The sequence below is a fragment of the Primulina eburnea genome, chromosome 10 (genome assembly GCF_022965805.1).
Source record: "Primulina eburnea isolate SZY01 chromosome 10, ASM2296580v1, whole genome shotgun sequence".
NCBI lineage: Eukaryota > Viridiplantae > Streptophyta > Magnoliopsida > Lamiales > Gesneriaceae > Primulina > Primulina eburnea.
In genome coordinates, this window is record NC_133110.1 from 10,015,259 (window position 1) to 10,033,313 (window position 18,055).

The window sequence follows — 18,055 nt, forward strand, 5'->3', positions numbered from 1 at the left end:
GCCACACTTGGCAACATCCCCTGGAAGGCAAGAAATCATCTTCAATATTTTTTCCAAATTGAGTACCGCTCGAGAGGTAAGATTCTACCACCTGAGCATCGACTCCTCTGTAATTCTACTTCTAAGGTGCGGCACTTGCGCTCAAGCGGTAAGATTCTACCGCCTGAGGGCCGAGTCCTCTGTAATATTCGCTTGGCACAGGTACCACTCGCGTCCGAGCGGTAAGATTCTACCGCTCGAGCGCCAACTCTTCTGTCAACACTTCCGGAAATCCATCTTCGCGCTCGAGTGGTAAGATTCTACCGTCCGAGCACCGATCTTTCTGCCAAGTGCTCTCCAGTTTCTTGTGGCTTAAATATTTATGTGCCGATTTCAGTTCTCCGGTCATTTCATCTGCAAATTCTTCACGTACGAGTTAGACACGATCATATGTATATGATAATTCTAAAACGAACAAAATATATGTGAAATGCACGCACACAAAAATAATGCAATAAAACACGTAAAAACAACACATATCAGATCATATAATAGTTAGACATTGTTCGTTATACAAAAATTAGTAAATTATATACAAACTAAAACCGTGCGCTGATCATCTTATAATATTATATGTCATGCTACGATTGAAAAAATGAACTAAGGTACATTGTTTAATAAATTAAACAATTGTATATTTTTTTTATTTATCGGCATTTTTCCCCAATAGGAAAACACATTACGTATTAGGGTTTTTGTCCTTTTTCGAGATTTATTTTCTTCATTTTTTATACTCTCCGTATGTTTTACCCGGCTTCGGCATTGAAGCGATCATGCCGGAGAGACCTCGATGCCCACTAACCGATTTATTGATTGTTTTCAAGTAATTTTGGAGTTAGGACTAAGAAAGGCTGACATAGGGAGGAAGCCGATATGGGGGAGGTGTCACAACTATGCGTGAGTCTCATGTGAGACCGTCTCACGGATCTTTATCTCTAAGACGGGTCAACTCTACTCATATTCACAATAAAGAGTAATACTCTTAGCATAAAAAGTAATACTTTTTCATGGATGACCCAAATAAGATATTTGTCTCACAAATACGACCCGTGAGACCGTCTCACACAAATTTTTACCCACAACTCTTTAGCTTCATTGAGCCAAAGTTCATATCAAAGCTAATATACTTGTAAATAAAATATTGAGAATCACAAAGAGTTGTAAATAAATTAATTCTCACTCAAAAATATATCCAAGTTCAATCAAAAATATTTCATTTGGAATCTTAGTTTTATTATTTTAGAGAATTGTCAAAATCACGAATTTTCACGAGACTATTTCTTTTTATTAAATTGAGAAAATCTTGCTATCCTTTCCTGATCATCAGCGCTAACAAAGAATCATCGATTCTATTATAGACTCTTCTCTTTAGTTGTCATCACACCGAAATTCTCGTCATGCCCACACACATTAATTCGTTAAACAAAGTTACAGATTCATTACATAAATAAACTAAATTCTTAAAATGCTACCATTGAAATTTCAAATCCCTTCTGGAACGAATCATTTGTCATACTCGAAACTACAAATTGTACTATATTATGCTAAAAAAATTCCGTGCAAAAGTTAAATGCACAAAATAATTATATATAAACAAAATACAATAAATCACAGACATTTGATTCATTTTTTTCTTTGAAAAAATATATCGAGTCGATAATTAAAACAAATTGTTGATTTTTTAAAAAAATTCATCAAATGTTTTATTTGTTATTATTATATTATGTTTATATATAAAATTTGGTGCGTTAAATATTTTAAATTGGTGATCATAACATTTGTGAGTAAAATATAACTTGAAACATAAAAACACAAAAATAGTAGACGATTTCGTCCCATCATATCTTATCTTACAGAAGAGTAAGTCTCTTATGAGACGATCTCACGAATCTTTATCTGTGAGACGGGTCAACCTTACCGATATTTACAAATAAAAGTAATATTTTTAACATAGAAAGTAATACTTTTTCATGGATGACCCAAATAAAAGATCCGTCTCACAAAATACGACTCGTGAGACCGTCTCACACAAGTTCTTGTCCTTACAGGAAGGGTTTTTTTTCCCGAGGAAAGAAAGGAGTTTTTCAAGGGGAAAAAAGGAAAGACGAAACAAGAAGACGATTATCCATAATGTTAATTGTCTTTGGCTTGTATGACATCATGATTTACTTCGGCACTAAAACCAACTTCAATTTTGCGTTCTCAGCTAAACATAATAGTCCGTATAAATGGCTGTGAGTTGGAACTAATTCATCTGTTCAAAAACTACATGGCGCCACATCCTGTAAACCATATTTACAGATCACGTAATGGGATGCAGCCCCGGTGTGAATAATATCTTCAGTCACTGTTCATTGTTCAGCGGTCCATTAAGATTTTCCTGCCGCGGAGAATCCGCATAAACTTGGCCTTGATCTCTCAAGTCTCGAAATATAGACAGAAAAGAGTTGAGGCTTTCTGAAGAAGCTCCCCCCAGAATCCACAATAACAGGGAACTAAACGAGTTCAGAGGATTGCCCCCAGCCTCAGGTTGCCGCATAACAGGTTGCCCTCCAATATTCAGAGGATTATCATTAATCTGCCCTCCTGCAGGACCAGGTGCTACATTCCTTGGCGCTCCCGTATCAACTCCAGTTTGAGGTACAGGTTCAGGTGCCAAATCTGGGTTTACAGGAACTGAGTTCCTTGTGTTTAATCTTGTGATGCGTAATGTTGATGCTAGAATAGTAGAGGATGTAATATGAAAGTCTGGATGCTGCTGAAAACTTGAACGTCGATTTTGCATAAACCTTTGCAGAGCAGGAACCTGACACGGTAGCAAGGTTATTAGAAACACGCAAATATCCTCCTACATGTAATATAGATTTTTACACACGCTGCCGGTATCAGAATCATCCTCGTTGATTTTGCAATTCTAAGTTTACAAATGTGAACAAAATATAAAACTGTATCGCTATGATAAATTCGATTTTACAAATAGCGGCCGCAATCGCAACACTTGAAGCTTGAGACAAAAAGTTGCTCAGCAGGCAGGGTAAATCCACTTCCTACAATTTGGCCTGAACCTTCCCCGAGGCAGACTAATAAATGGAATCAGGCCACACTTTCGGGAAGAACATATAATAGTAGAGGATCCAGCATGCAGAACACGGCAATCATTAGAACCGAAAGAATACGAGCAAAGGAACTCTTCTTAAATATGAAACAAGATACGAAGATGTTATTATCCCCTTTTGATCTTTTACTCTTATTAACAGACATCTAAACTTTATTAACATTTTCATTGGTCGCATCGATGTAATGAAAGTGATGGAGCTACGACAATGACGGAACGCCCTGAATAAACAACCCAAGTGTGAATCTCTCATCCCATCATAGTGGAAACCTTACCAACGAGATGGAGATATACTGGTGTCATAATAAAATAAACTGAAAACAGAGATATCCGATGAAAGAACATGGCCTATGTTATTCCCGGCCCTGTTAGAAGAACCTAAAAGCAAGATTTGGTATGATGTGCCTAGTCACTACTTTCCTTGTCTCTGCATGTGAAAGTATTTAAGCCAAATGAGCACATATTTATACCAACTCATACAATACTCCAAAACCAAATTGGAAAATTACACTTTTCAAGTATCACACAACTTTCAGTGACTAGATGGTCCAATACAGTTGTATGATAAAAATAATTAAATCATTTTGACCCCATCAGGTGCAAGAATGCATCAAAATCTCCTCACAAAGGGACAAGAAATGTATCAGACACTAATGATCAGCAAAAGCTTCATCTCCTACACATTGGTCCAACAATTCTTCGAAAGCGTCCATAATTAACACATAATCATCAAATTCACACAAATTTCAGATGGGTCACTTAAATCGAGCATCAGATGTGTTCTCTTGCATGACTAGAAAAATGCAATGAGCAAGTTTTTCAAAGTTATTCAACATACACAAGTATTATTTTTATTCAATTTATTGTTTCTAGTGCAACATGAAACCTTTGAGAACATGGGACATCCGTATGACACCGGTGCTAAACCTGGTTAAGACTATAAAGTTTGGAGCAACATCACATAACAACTAAGTTTGGTAAAAGCAAGAAAAAATTACCCCATACATGTTCATTACTCTTTTAAATCTTAAGATACAAATTCACAAATGAAAAAAAAAAACTTAAGAGTTTAGCACAACAGTACCTCAAATCTGTTCCAAAAATAAAGGAGAAGATGTTGCATAAATGCTGCAGTAGTTGAAAGAGCTAAATAAGAAAATCCTGTCGAAAAGTAATGGTCATGTCAGGAGATCATGAATTGGAAAAAGCAATTATTTGAAATGAAGAATTTGACTGGTCATTACCATGTGTGTAGGAGAAAAAGTAGATGTGAAAAACTAAGAAGTAGAGAAGAAAGAAACGAGGAAAGAACTTCATCGAAATTGGAGTGCGAACACTGCAGGCAAAAACAAGCACAATGGTATGAGAAAAATAAATTAAAGAAGGGACTATCTGGAGAAACTTATCACATCTTCCCAGCATCATTGCAGTCACCTCTCCCTCTCCCTCTCCCTCTCTAAAAATCAATTTATGTTTTCTTTTTTCGAAGGACCAAATAATAATTTGCAAGATCTGAGCATGAGCAATATATATATAAACACCGCAACAAGATTTAACTTTCACATTTGTTCAAGTGCTTTAAAACTTGATTTGAAATATAGAGAGCTTCGATAACTATATTGGGGAGCGGGGGATAATGAGTCAAAAGAAGGGCCACAACCTGATGAGTGTGAACAGTTCGCAAATCCAGACGAGAATTAAAACCATAAAAGCCAATAATTGATCATCATAGAACTCGAACAGGAAAAATAGGATTCCAATCATTATCTGGAGATAAGGTAAGCAATTGCATCCATCAAGTCCACATAAATATATTATATTAAAGGGTAAACAGAGGAGAAGGCATGATCAGACATAGCGGAAAACTAACCGGTACAAAAACAAGGGATTCAATTACATGCACAAAAATCAACTGAAATGTTGGAAGTCGATGTCGAGCATGATGTTGAAGCTGCACTGAAAAACATAAGGAGAATGGTGTGACAACTACAACAGACTGCATAAACCCAAAATCCAGGGGATAAAACAAAGTTTCAAGATCCACATGTATTTTGAGAAACTTTTAGCAGGACAACAATGACTAGATCACTAGCGTGATAGAATGCATAATTAGGAAGGTCATCTGCTATAATCGATGACTGTTGTAATCTTTTTAATCACCTAAATTAATATATTGTTTCCTATCAAAAAAAAAAACAATGAGAAGCGCAGAGATCAATTTCTCCAATGTGTGATGACAGCTACTGTGACATTCAAGTTGATTGATCTCACAGTACCTGTTTCATATTTGCACATGGTGCAAGATTGCTAATTGATAAAATTTCATTCATGGGTAATTGTCAACATTTACCAAGGGCTGAGCATCTCACAGATGTAGTTAGGAGTTGCCAGTCAACGTGAAAAAGTTATCAAACATACCTGTAAACTTCAGCATTCGAGTTTGTGTCTCTCTCAATGTGAATGAAACTGACATTGTGGTAGTAAAGAAAACAAAGAGCGACATCATCAATACACCACACTTGGTTACAATGTAATCTGCAAGAAAGAAAAAAAAGGCATTATGTTTAACTCGTTCCACTCTCATTTTCATGACGGAGCTCAGAAATGTATGAAATTCAAAGCAAAATATAATAAATTTGAAATGCCAACACCAATAAATATATCAATAGCCAGTATAGCTCATAGTAAAGCTTCTTAAATTTGATTGATGTACCTTGCTAAACTATGGTTTGTTAGACAAAGAAAATACAATTATTTTCTACATCCAATAATTAACAAAGGGGAAGCCAACAGCTGAACCAATTACACAGTAAGTTAGTTGCCAGTGTGGGCTAGAATAAACCAAAACGAACTTATATACCAAAGAATCAAAATCTTAAAAAAAGAAGAGAAAGGGAAAAAAATAGAGCCAATGAAAGAAGTCAAATTGTAAGAACTGGTCATTATATTGTTCCTCACAAGGGTTGAACCACTTATTTTTTACGATAACTTTTACAACTATATCTAGAAGCTTTATTCTGAAGCTAACTTCTGCGTATAGAATTCTGTTTCGACCAGGATTACATGGAGCAAAATATGGCACAGAGTGTCCACTATATTTACAAAGTGTAGGCTATAAGAGATAACATGATAGTGATAGTATGAATTATTTGACAACAAATTGATCTGACATGGCATCATAAATCTCCGTATTAACAAATAAATCATAGTAACATCACCCTGACCACGACAGTGATGACAAAACTTGCAATTTGGAGTAAGTGCATGAGATTACAATCAAGTATTCACACTTCATTAACTATCTCAATCTATTTATATTACAAGTTAAGGGTGAACCAAAAATAATTTCCTTGACTTGGTACTACTACTCAAATGTAAAATAATTCCCTCGACTGGACACTACTTTTTTTATACAGGAAACCATTATATAAGTCTCATCGTAAGCATCTTATCGAATGGTTTAGCAATCCAATCTATCACGAGATCTACAAAGAACTTTCTTACTTCTATTGGTGTTGTTTATGATGATTCAAAATTAAAAGTGTATGTCGGGTTCAATTTGGGTTAGCTCTCAAGGGTCAAATTACCAGTTTTGAATAACTCGGCCCATTTTCAGACCCAAATTCACATGAAGGCACTTTACTAAATTGGGTTGGTCAAAGAAACAATTACATGTAATTGTACATGAAGCACTTAAATAAAAGGCCAACAAATGAGATAATTGCTTGACCTCCAAACTTTGCAGAACTTTCAGGTTGCTCGTGAGCATAAGTGAGATTATAGAACTCCTTTGTTTGGTAATTATAAAGATAACCTGCATGAATTCCACAATATCCATTAACGAGCAAAATACTTGTGATCCTATCCTCAAAGGAATCCTCATCACGAGTCATATAAAATTACTCAAGAGTTTTAATGCTTATTATTTGGAGAAAGCAAAGTCATCACAGATCAATTCGTAACAAAGTTAAGCAAACTCATAAGTTCAAAGATTATGCTTTAAAGTTTAAGTTATTTAATTTATTGGCTTATTTAATTATGTATTTTAATTGAAGGCCTATTTTATTAGTTTGTGGACCTCAATCCTGTATGTTATGTGTAATTTTGTGAATTCTTTTGCCTATTTTAGGTTTTCCATATCTTGTTTCTTAAAAAACTAAATATTTTCCTTTGTTTATTCCATGTCTTACTTGATTTTAAGTCATTGGCGCAAAATAATCTTTTAGTTTGTTTGATGAAGTCTACACACAAACTTCAAAGGATGTCGAATGTTGGTCGTATTGATTGAGGTTGTAGAATAATTGTGTGCAAAGTAAATACAGAAGCATTTAGCATCATGGTGCAATAGCTCAACATATAAGCTGATTCTCACAGTTATTAAAAGAAATCCAAGACATCAAATAATAGAATGTCACCAGGGCTCAGTTTACCATGGCAAAGAGAAGGGCAATTAGGCATCCTCAGGATTGATTATCGATGAAAAAGCAATGTGTGTGCAATTGTCAACACAGGTTTGAAAAGAAAAAACTTTTAACCCAGTATTTTTATATACGCAATTGAATCTAGAGAAGTTCTAATCTAGGGAAGTTCTAGATACCTTCGCCGGGAGAATTCAACAAGCTATTAATTAGAATAGTGTCGTATCCTACAAGTCTGTTTATTAGTAGCTGCTGCCATCTGGACAAAAAAGATTATTAAAAACATGTTACAACTAATATAAATATAAAAGGTAAGTGTCATCATATTAGTCCTTCTATGGAACTAGTCAAACTCAGCGGGGGAAGGCTATGGAAGTGAAACAAATTAATTTGAGGATGAGATTAACTGGAAAAATATGACAAAATCAGTATGCAAATATAAATGCATGTAACTACCAAATCCAGGATAGCGCAATCAAGGATAGCGCATTAATTGGGTAATGCATAATTATGTTTCTAGGTGGGTATGTGACATGCTAAAGGAATGAAAATAATGAAAGGCGATACATACTCATTGATTTGTGACCAATAAAAAACCTTTAATCAAACATAAAATTGAGTTTCTTCATTTCGGTTACTTTTCATTATGTAATCTAACAAGATCCTGTAATAAAATCCACATAACTGAGCTAGGAAGGGAGGCCATAATATTACCGGTTTCCAAAACAACTGTGATGAGCTGAAATGCTGATGTTGATGGTACGGATGTTATGCTTTGACCTAGCTTCCTCAGGCAAGAAGAAATAACCCTAAACCAAAAACCTACCACATCAACGATAGCAGAATAATAGACACCAGAATTTTTAGTTTAATGCAAAAAAACATTTCTGTAAGAAACTTGAAATATCTAAATGCTAAAAAGGGAGGCAACAAAAGGCCAAAGTAACAAAAAAGTATACCTTACCTTTTCCATGGTATATAAATAAGCAGGTTCGAATGCTTTGCTTCTCATTTCAAGCCACTGTACTGAGATATTGGAATCAAGCACAATCTAAGATTATATGTAAGAGATACATATATACTACAAAAAATTCCATTCAGAATATTTTGACAAAGCTGCAGCCAAATTTGGGTCTACCCTTCGGTTTCGGAAACTGGGGAAAATATAATAAAATGGCAGAACTATTCAAAGTTGTCTTATAAAAGGTATCATCTCTATGAGCATAGATTTTTCTTCCGGTGATTTTCCTTGAAGTAAATATCTTACACCTAAATCGTGATTAAGATGAGGATTTCTTTAAACATGAAGATTTAGAGACAAGTGCTGAAATCAACAATATTATCGTACGCTCATCAGATTTTATTTGATGGAAAGTTTACGAGGCAACATTTTCTGAAGCAATGTTCAATCTAGAACCATCAAAAAATTTCTCCGCTACAAGTCACAAATCAAAATTATTTCTTTTTTCTTACAAGGAAAAATACACATTGCTGAAAATAAAGAGCATTAATGCATACTCTTGCTACGGTTGTAGATGTTTCATTTACACTTCATCTTTCGTTTTGAGATATGGCAATGGCGCAAATTTTTTATTTAAACATCAAAGTTTCAGATCGTTCACATCTCCTTGTGCTTTTTAATAAAATTTGACTACTCATTCTCTCCTTATCATCGGAGTGGTTGCTAATAACAATTTTTTCTTCATTTATCTGCCTTTCGAGCGTACAGACAATTGAAAGAGCCTCTGTTTGCTCCTCCCCCCTACGTGTGACCTCTCCCCTAAAATGAAGAGTCCACAAATGACCAAATAATCTTCAACCTTGAACAAATTTGAAATTAAAACATTGGGTTAAAAAGACAATTGAAAGCCATTGGGAATCTCACAAAGGAATCGTTGCGTCAACCGCAATATTCCCACAGTATCTTAATCTACAACCATCACCCAATTTGCACCTAATCCGAGACAAACAGAAATTTCCCTAACTAATAGCCTGACATATTAAAGACACGCCAAAAGAAAAACTCAGCGCAATGAAAGTAGAGCTTTCAGCAACTATTTCTGTATTCATCCAACCAAATTGTAAAAGTGATATCTATGGATGACAAGACAAAACTGTTAACATTTGTATATCCATCAACATAAACCATGTCCACTAATAGTTCTAACTGAATCAGAAGATATGATACCTACCTGCATAGGAGTTGAGACCGTCCAAATGCAAAATTTTTAGGCACTTGGGAGTATCAAAACTCAAATTTATACCAGCGATATCCTGCATGGTAATAAAGCTTTAAATAATAAGAAATTTTATGTATTCTGAATTACAAGAGACCAACGGTAAATAGTTCCATAACTACAAATCTTATTCAATTCAGCTTTCTTTCTATTCTCCGATAAGGAAAAGAGGTGGGAAAAAAGATTTCTCAACCCCTAGCAGCATTTTCTTCATTTTCAATAACTACAAAATGAGTAGTTTTCATTGATCAGTGTTTGAACAAAATCACATCAAATATCGTTTGAAAACATTTGGGTATAGTATGTATCATCAAGCAGTAATTACAAAAGAAAGATTCAGTGTCAATACATTATAATGTACAACTTGTAATCTTTTAATATGCAAATAAATCATGATAATAAAAAATAAAACACACAAGATAACCGAGAGCAAACAAAAAATGGCTTCCAAAAACATAACCACAAATCCTCAAAGGCAGCAGAGACATGACAGAGATTTTAGTTTGGTGATCCGACTCGTGAGTTGCGATAATATCACTCTCAAGATTTATTTTCATGCCTAAATTGATTTGAGGTTCCAATCTCTGGAAACACTCAACCAAGGCCATATACTGCAAAATCTTGAGTTCCATAGTTTATTTTTTTTATAGGAAACTATAATATATTATATAATAAAAACAATAAATACAAATGGCGGAAAAGAGGTCCGCACACTAAAAAAAAAGCTCGGATCATGTTAACAATATATATAACTTCAATTCCTGATTAAATCTGAAACCGAGATGTAACGTCCCAAATATTTGAGGTTCTACGTAAACCACATGCAAGATATCAAATTTCTTAGGTATTTTAATTAATCATTTTTAATGCATTTAATGCATGATTGTGACATGAATATGTGTTTTAATTCTTGGCTCGTTAAGATTTCATTTACTATGGCTTTTCATTTACTATGGCTTTTAGCAGTATTTCGTGTTCGAACGAGGAACGGAGATCGGGGACAGTTAAAGAAAAGTATTTTTATTAAATAATTATTTTTATTTAATATATGGTGTAAATATGTATGATTTTCGAAAATGGGCCTTGTTAAGGTATTTTTACTCAGCGAGTCATATTTTAAACCGGTACGCAAAATTTAGCAAGTCGGGGTACTTTTTGAGGGTTCGGGAAATATTTTCAAAAACTTACTTAAACGATATATTTTTCGGGAGTATTTTTGGGCTTAAATGGGATTATTTTACTGCTTAATGGGCCTAAAATCCTTTTAATCTCTTTATTTTTAGTTAAAAGAGCCCATTAGCACTACGCTAATTATTTTATTAAAACCCTATACCCAAACCCTAACCTAATCTCCCACACTTCGGCCGCCCCACCCCTTGCAGCAACAGCAGCAATTTTTGAAAAACTCAGCAGCCTCCTTCAAAGATTCTCCCAAGTTTGCAAAGAAATCTTTCCCCACCTCTCCGATGCAAGTTCTACGCAAACGTCTCTAAGGTTTCAAGCGTATAAAAGCAAATGCACGCCGAAAATCTCATTTTTCTCATCATTCACATCATTATATGCTGATTTGCGTGTTTATGCATGAGAAACTATTAGATATATTATGTTGCATCGTTTTTGCATAGTTTTGCTAGGAAATATGCATATGTTTAACATGTACTCACGTTTTTCCATGGCTTCCTTGCAAGGGCTGCTAGATCTAGGTTTTCAAGGGACTAAACACGTCGAGATCTATGGTGGATAAGGTGAAGAGGGCGTCGATTCAGGTTTAGAGGGAAGGGGCCGACCGTATGCTTCTAGATCTAGGGTTTCCGTGGCTAGATCGGGAGAAATGGAAGGTGCAGCCGTGCATGGCTTGGTTCCAGCCGTGGACCAGACCCTAGTGGGTCCGTGACAGGGCTGGGAGGGGGCCGTGAGCAGCTCGACGTGAGGGTAGAGTCGACGGGAAGGAAAAAGGGCTAGTCGGGTCACTCCTTGGCAAGATCGAGCAATGCGCATGCATGGAGCTGTAGGCGTGGTTAGGGTTGTTCCAGTAGGATGTCCACGGCTTGCTCTTGATCCTAGGTAACGTTGGTTCAAGGCTGGTTTGAGTTGGTTAGGTCTAGAATCGAAAATTTGAGGGTTTAGTGCATTAGGGTTTGTAGGGTGCATGTCTACAGAAATTTTCAGCAAGTGGCAGCGGGTTTTAAGGGGTTCAAAGGACTCGATTTGTGTTGTTTAGGGGTTGGTAGGGAGTGATTAAGTTGTGGTAAATATTTGGTAAAACTTGATTAAGTTTCGGGTTGATTCGGGTTAAAACCGGGACGCATGTCCAAGTTTTAAAACGAATCGTAAAAGTTACAGAACGGGCTCGAGGTTAGGAAATGATTATAATTATGTTTTAAGGAGTTTGGTTGGTTTCGAGTCGAAATTTCGATGTCCAGGGATAAAATGGTCGAGTAAGGTTTACAGGGGCAAAATGGTCATTTTGCACGCGGGTCGAGTTAGCGGTCCTAGCAGCGCCCTGAACGCAAAAAATTTATATTTTAAATGTATATGTTATCATGAACATGACTTTTTATGGAAATACGAAAAATACGTTGCATGCTTGGTTTTAAGAAAATGTACGTATATGCATGATTTTAATAAGTAATGAATACGATGACATGTTTTTGAAGAAAGGGAGTTCGTTGTGACTAATACGAACAAGAACACGAACATGTAATGCCAAGGCTCAGTGGATGGGTAAAGTTGTCGCTGATGTCCCCGCCGCCGAGTACTGCGGTTATACGTAGATTGATCAATCGATTAGAGCTGATACGAAAGTCACAACTAATGATCTGAATTCAATTAAAGGAAATGAACACGTATATATCGATATGATGAGATATGTTATGGACACGTCATGCTTTGACATGATATGTTTAAGTTCATGCTTTTAAGATCATGAAATGTATGTTAATTAGAGTAATTTTCACCGTTGCATATTATGTATATGTACTTGTAATAACGATTTAGGTGTGTTGAGTCTTTAAACTCACTAGGTGTGAATGATGCAGGTGAGCACGATGAGTTTGAGGCTGAAGGCGCTGAAAACTGAGTAAACGGAGCTGGGGAGTGCGCACAATGATCCGAGGACCTTGCATATTTCCGCACTATATGTTTATGGGTCATGGATGAACATTGTTTTTTATACATTTTATATATTTTTATACGTTGATGATACGACATGCTTTAATTGTTGCATTTGAGCTCTTTTCAAACAGTAGTCTAGGAATTTGATGATATTTAGGATTTATTTAACTGCACTTATTTTTATTCAGTGATTGAATTAATTTTTACTATGCATGGTGGACTGTTTTCATTCACATGCATGTGTATGAGCGTTTTCAAAATTAGCTTGCAAAAAAAAATTCTAGCAGTATTTTAGTAGTAGATGTTTCAGAGAATGTCTTAACGTCCTCGTGCTTCCTAATTCAGCTAAAAGCCCGAATCTTAATCTTGTGTCGCCACTCTTCAAACAACTATTCTACAATGTCAAAAACTTTACTATTAATCTCCAACCAAACTGACCAAAAAATAAAATGAACGACCACCGTGGCACCGACCAAAAAATCTACCCCTCTTGCCTAGGTTGCGTCCAAGATCTGCCGTAACTCCTTCGTTATCATCGGAATTACCCAAGCCAAAGCCAACTCCTACAATGCTCTAAAACAAAGACGTCTCGTGAAAGGACAATGAATAAAAGTATTGTCCTAGGTCTCCACCTCTTGCCGACACAACATGCACCAACTCGGGCAAAGAGAACAAGTAGGGCACCTCTTTAGCATCATCTCACAAGTAGATAACTTTTCTAGCACCGCAATCCACGAAAAAACTTGAAACTTAGACACGATCGACACTTTCTAAATACATGAAAAAGAAAGAAGGAAGAAAAATCACTAAGCGGAAAGAAAGATTCTTTGAAAACCTTGACTGAAAACATCCCTAAAGGAACACCAATCCAAATTCTAGTACCTGCAACCCCTCAACCAACCTTACCCTCTCTAAGGTTCCTAACAAAAAGCTCAACTTGTTCACTTCCTATCCCTCAAGTCTCGCCGAAAATGCAAATCCCAAGATATAAAGGACGAAGAGGATGAATGATCCAACTGAAAAAAATGAGAAATAAGCTTGTTATGAACTGATGATATCTAAAACAATGAAGGGTAAAGATCCTTAAAAGAAGAATCCCCCACCACATGTCCTCCCAAAACCTTAATCTTACCCCTTTAATCACTACCCTAACTGACTGATGAAAAGTCAGGTAAATTCTAGAGATAAACTTACATGGGCTTCTGAATGTAACATTTCTTGCTAAGCCCGCATCCCACCACTATCCTTTAAACCTTATTTGCTCCATATAACCTTATTCCATACCGAATCTCTTTCAAAAAGAAATCTCGAACACCATTTCCCCAAAAGTACCCTATTTCTCAGATAAATGTTCCCAATACCCAGGCTCCCTCTATCCTACGGTTTACAAACCTGCTCCAATGCAACAAAGTGACAATGTAAATCCCCATCAGCTCCATCCCATAAAAAATCCCTTATAATCTCCTCCATGACCTCCGCAATACACCGTGGAATCCTAAAAAAAGACGTGAAGTACATTGGCAAAGCATTAAGCACTGCTGAGATCAAGGTCGATCTACCCACTCTAGACAAAAACGTTTTCTTCCAACTCACTACCTTCTTCGACAACTTAGACAAAACAAGTTCCCAAAACGAGATTTTCAATGGATTTCTTCCTAGTGAAACCCCCGAAAATCTATGGGCCAATTTCCCATCCATATTTCTACTTCTTCACACTTAAGGCCCAACAGAGCACTTTTTTCCAAGTTGATCTTAAGCCCTGACATATGACAAAATCAGGAAGTTTTACGTGAACTACCACTTGGAAGTTTTGTGTGCAAGTCACCCATGCAAGCCCTACTCCGGGAATTCTACAGATGTTTATCAACAACAAAATAATGAAAACATTATGAACTAAAGAAAAATAAATAAACAAACGCACTGCAGCAAACTCATATATCAGTGTGTTCTCACCCATAAACCTCCAAGAATTTTCTTTGCCAATCTCAAAAGGAAAGATAAGCGACCATGCCACTTTTTGCCTTGACGAATTATTGCTGCTTTAAGTGATTCTTTAGGAGAACTAAAGAACCTAATAGGTGCCGCATCTTTACTAATTGTCATAGGCCCATCGTCATCTGCGGGTTTAAAGCTCTCACTGCTAACAGACAATTCTCTTTCAGATTCCATACCATCATCAGTCTTCCAATATTTTATTGCCGATTTTCCCCTAACATCAGAACTTATCCAACTCAACCAAGATTGTCCATTTCCACCAACTTCGGTAGGATTTTGCATTTTAGAATTCAATTCGGCTTCACGAATGTTCACCACTTCATACATGGACTCATTATGTGACCACAGTCCTGCACTAGCTATCTGCATCAGTGAACAGAAGCCGCGTCAACATCGGCCTCATATAGAAATTTGATCAGAATAATACAAAAAAATACACAAAATCCACTACCAATATTGGCTATAAACCGTTCCACCTAGCAGCGCATACACGATCACATCGAGTTATCAAGGAAAAAATATCAATATATATGCACATAACAGCATTGTTCGCATCAAACACAAAATTTAGCAAATAAATAAATCGAGAAGAAAAGAAAATAGAAAGTAACAGCGAGAGAAATTGACTCCATACCCTAATTTGAATAAGCTGGGCCTCGGACAATTCGATATTGGAAAGCTCACTTGAACAACCAGGCTTCAACATGATAATAACAATAATCACATCAGAATCACAAAAATGAAATCCGATTCCAAATAAGATTGACGAAGAAAGCGAGTACCTGTTGAACATAATTGGCGTGCATGACAACGAGAATACAGAAGAGGGTAATGGCCAAGAACAAGAAGAAATACTCGAGCGTGACTCGTATTTTGGGGGTCAGCATCTCTGAAAATCTCTCCTGCACCCTTATAAACGTCTGTTCAGGATCCATTACCCTTCTGTTGAATCACTCAACTCTTTTAATTGAAGTGGGTGGAGGGGATTGGATTAAAGTAGAGATCGTCGCCCCCAGAACTAGCTCTACTGGTCAAGAGCCGGAATCATTTCGCCGGGTTAGATCAAGTTTTGATTTAATTTTAACCTAGCGGACCACGCACTTGGCTGCTACAAATTTCAATCACATTAAGGTGTGTATTCAATCTAAACTTTTAATGACTTTTATGGAATTTTAAAATCTAGAGGTATTCAATCTAAACTTTTAATGACTCCATATATGTTTAGTGGTATTCAACATGGATTTTGGTAGAGTTTTAAAAAGTCATGTGGTATTCAAACTTGACTTTTTAAAACTCTACAAAAGTCAAGAGGTATCCAAAAAATCCATGGATTTTCAAGGATTCTTATTTTATTATTCATGTACAAACCTTGAAGCTTTATGTACAATTGCAGAAAATCTAAAATATTCTTCCACCTATACCAAAGATTTTGATGGACTTTCTTTTTTGAAAAAGATGATATCTCTCTTCTATCTCAAGCCATCTCTAGGGTTCTTCTCTCTCTCAAAAAAATTTCTTCTATTTAAAGGTATGATTGGTCAATCTTGAATTTATTATATTGCCAATATTTATGTGTAAAAATAGATGAATTGTTGTTTTTTTCTTGAACCATTATGATTATTGTATTTCATAAATTGTTCATTTTAATAAAATTTTATTATGAACTTATAAAAATAGTGTTCATTAATATGTTGAATTGACATAAAGAATTGAAATTTTGATTTCAATAAATTGGATAGTTCATTTGTCGTTTTTCACAATTTAATTTATTTAACCTTTAAATAAGTAAAATTTATTTACATTTTCATAAATAAAAAAATTTAGAATTTAATAGGTTATACATGTCCAATAATTATTTAAAAGAAATTAATAAAAAAATAAATCACAATTATAAAAGTTTACAAAAGTTTACAAAAGTCTACAAAAATCTTGAAAAAAAGTCTGTAAAAGTCTATGAAATATGTTTTACAATTCCATGAGATTCTATAAAAGTCCATCAAAATCCATCAACTCCACAAAAGTCCACCTTTTAAAAAAAGTCTTTAAAAGTCATTAAAAGTTTAGATTGAATACACCCCCCTAAAATGGGAAAATATGTTGGTCACGGAATCAAAATTGCATTCGGAGATTTGGTTTTTTGGTAGAAGCCATCGATGTGATTTTTTAGGGGGAAAAAAGGGCAAATTTGTATTTACTCCATCTCTTCATTCTGAACTTTCTCCTTTCTCACATCCAACCTTTATTTCTTGTTTTAATTCCTCAATTTTCTAAAATTTTCAAAATTTTCCTTTGATTTTGGTATGTAGCGTTGTTATACATATCGAGTCTGTTATAGAAGACTTATAGCCCCAAGACATACTAATCGTAACTGAACTTTCAGCACACATAAAGTTAAAAGAGAAAATATTACAAATATTTTGAAAAAAAATGAAGAAGTTGAGTGATGTCTTCATTTTCCTTCTGCTTTCTTATTTATAGAAGCCCTTCGGATTTGATTTTTGAACTTCAAATTCTTGCCATAGCTTTTCTTTATTGTCATCTAGCTGTGTTTGACATTATCTCTTGAGTGGGTGGTTGAACGGTCCCTCTACCTTTTCTTGATTTGTCTCTTTTCTAGATCATTAATCTAGAAATTGCTCGTTCTTCTGATCTTATTTCCTGGCATAACCAGTAGATATGTGTTTGTATTATATCAGCTGAGATCTTGTTCCCTTCTTCTTGTAACAGTTTGTAGAGATCTTTAAAATTCATCAACGGTTTTCTTATTGCTTAAATATGTCTTTTAGAAACCTTAAGATATGTGGCATACATTTTTCTTTGGTTCTACATTTCGATTTAAATCATGTGATTTTCTTGTTCCCATTTATTCTTTATTTATATTTGTTTGGGTCCAAGTTTTCTTGGTCATTTAGTAGGTTTATCACATGCCAACTATCTCCTGTCGAGGAATCTTTTAGCTTTTGTAATCCACAAGGAAAAGTGGTAGTATTCACATGTCTTATTTTTGTCGAGGAATCTTAAACTTTTGATGTCCCCGAGGAAAATGTGGTTGTGGTCCTTCACCACTTGGTCATGTTTCTGAAAGATGTTTCCTGTCTGACAGAGGTCTGAAACCCTTGCCGAATTCTAGCTCTTTT

General features: G+C 35.4%; 1 protein-coding gene and 1 long non-coding RNA gene across 2 annotated transcripts; one reads left to right on the top strand and one right to left on the bottom strand.

The window, feature by feature from the left end:
* The first annotated feature begins 1,817 nt into the window (after positions 1 to 1,817).
* Positions 1,818 to 2,422, top strand: LOC140803080 (uncharacterized). The gene is made up of 2 exons (XR_012111756.1): positions 1,818 to 1,903; positions 2,092 to 2,422. It is a non-coding gene; the product is annotated as an uncharacterized lncRNA (long non-coding RNA).
* Positions 2,136 to 16,042, bottom strand: LOC140803078 (membralin-like protein At1g60995). Its single transcript, XM_073158777.1, has 14 exons — positions 15,701 to 16,042; positions 15,553 to 15,615; positions 14,877 to 15,281; positions 9,765 to 9,846; positions 8,537 to 8,598; positions 8,287 to 8,381; positions 7,752 to 7,831; positions 6,885 to 6,968; positions 5,573 to 5,689; positions 5,025 to 5,110; positions 4,815 to 4,921; positions 4,399 to 4,490; positions 4,239 to 4,315; positions 2,136 to 2,845 (listed from the first exon to the last, which is right to left on the bottom strand). The coding sequence occupies exons 1-14, from the start codon at positions 15,851 to 15,853 to the stop codon at positions 2,384 to 2,386; spliced, it is 1,965 nt and encodes a 654-aa protein (XP_073014878.1). The 5' UTR covers positions 15,854 to 16,042; the 3' UTR covers positions 2,136 to 2,383.
* Between the last annotated feature and the right edge of the window lie 2,013 nt (positions 16,043 to 18,055).

Excerpts from the sequence above, each read along its gene's own strand:
- LOC140803078 (XM_073158777.1), bottom strand. The coding sequence starts at position 15,853 with ATGGATCCTGAACAGACGTTTATAAGGGTGCAGGAGAGATTTTCAGAG. Across the intron at positions 4,922-5,024 it reads AATCCCTTGTTTTTGTACCG|ATAATGATTGGAATCCTATT; the intron begins GTTAGTTTTCCG and ends CCTTATCTCCAG. Across the intron at positions 2,846-4,238 it reads ATTTTTGGAACAGATTTGAG|GTTCCTGCTCTGCAAAGGTT; the intron begins GTACTGTTGTGC and ends CTACCGTGTCAG.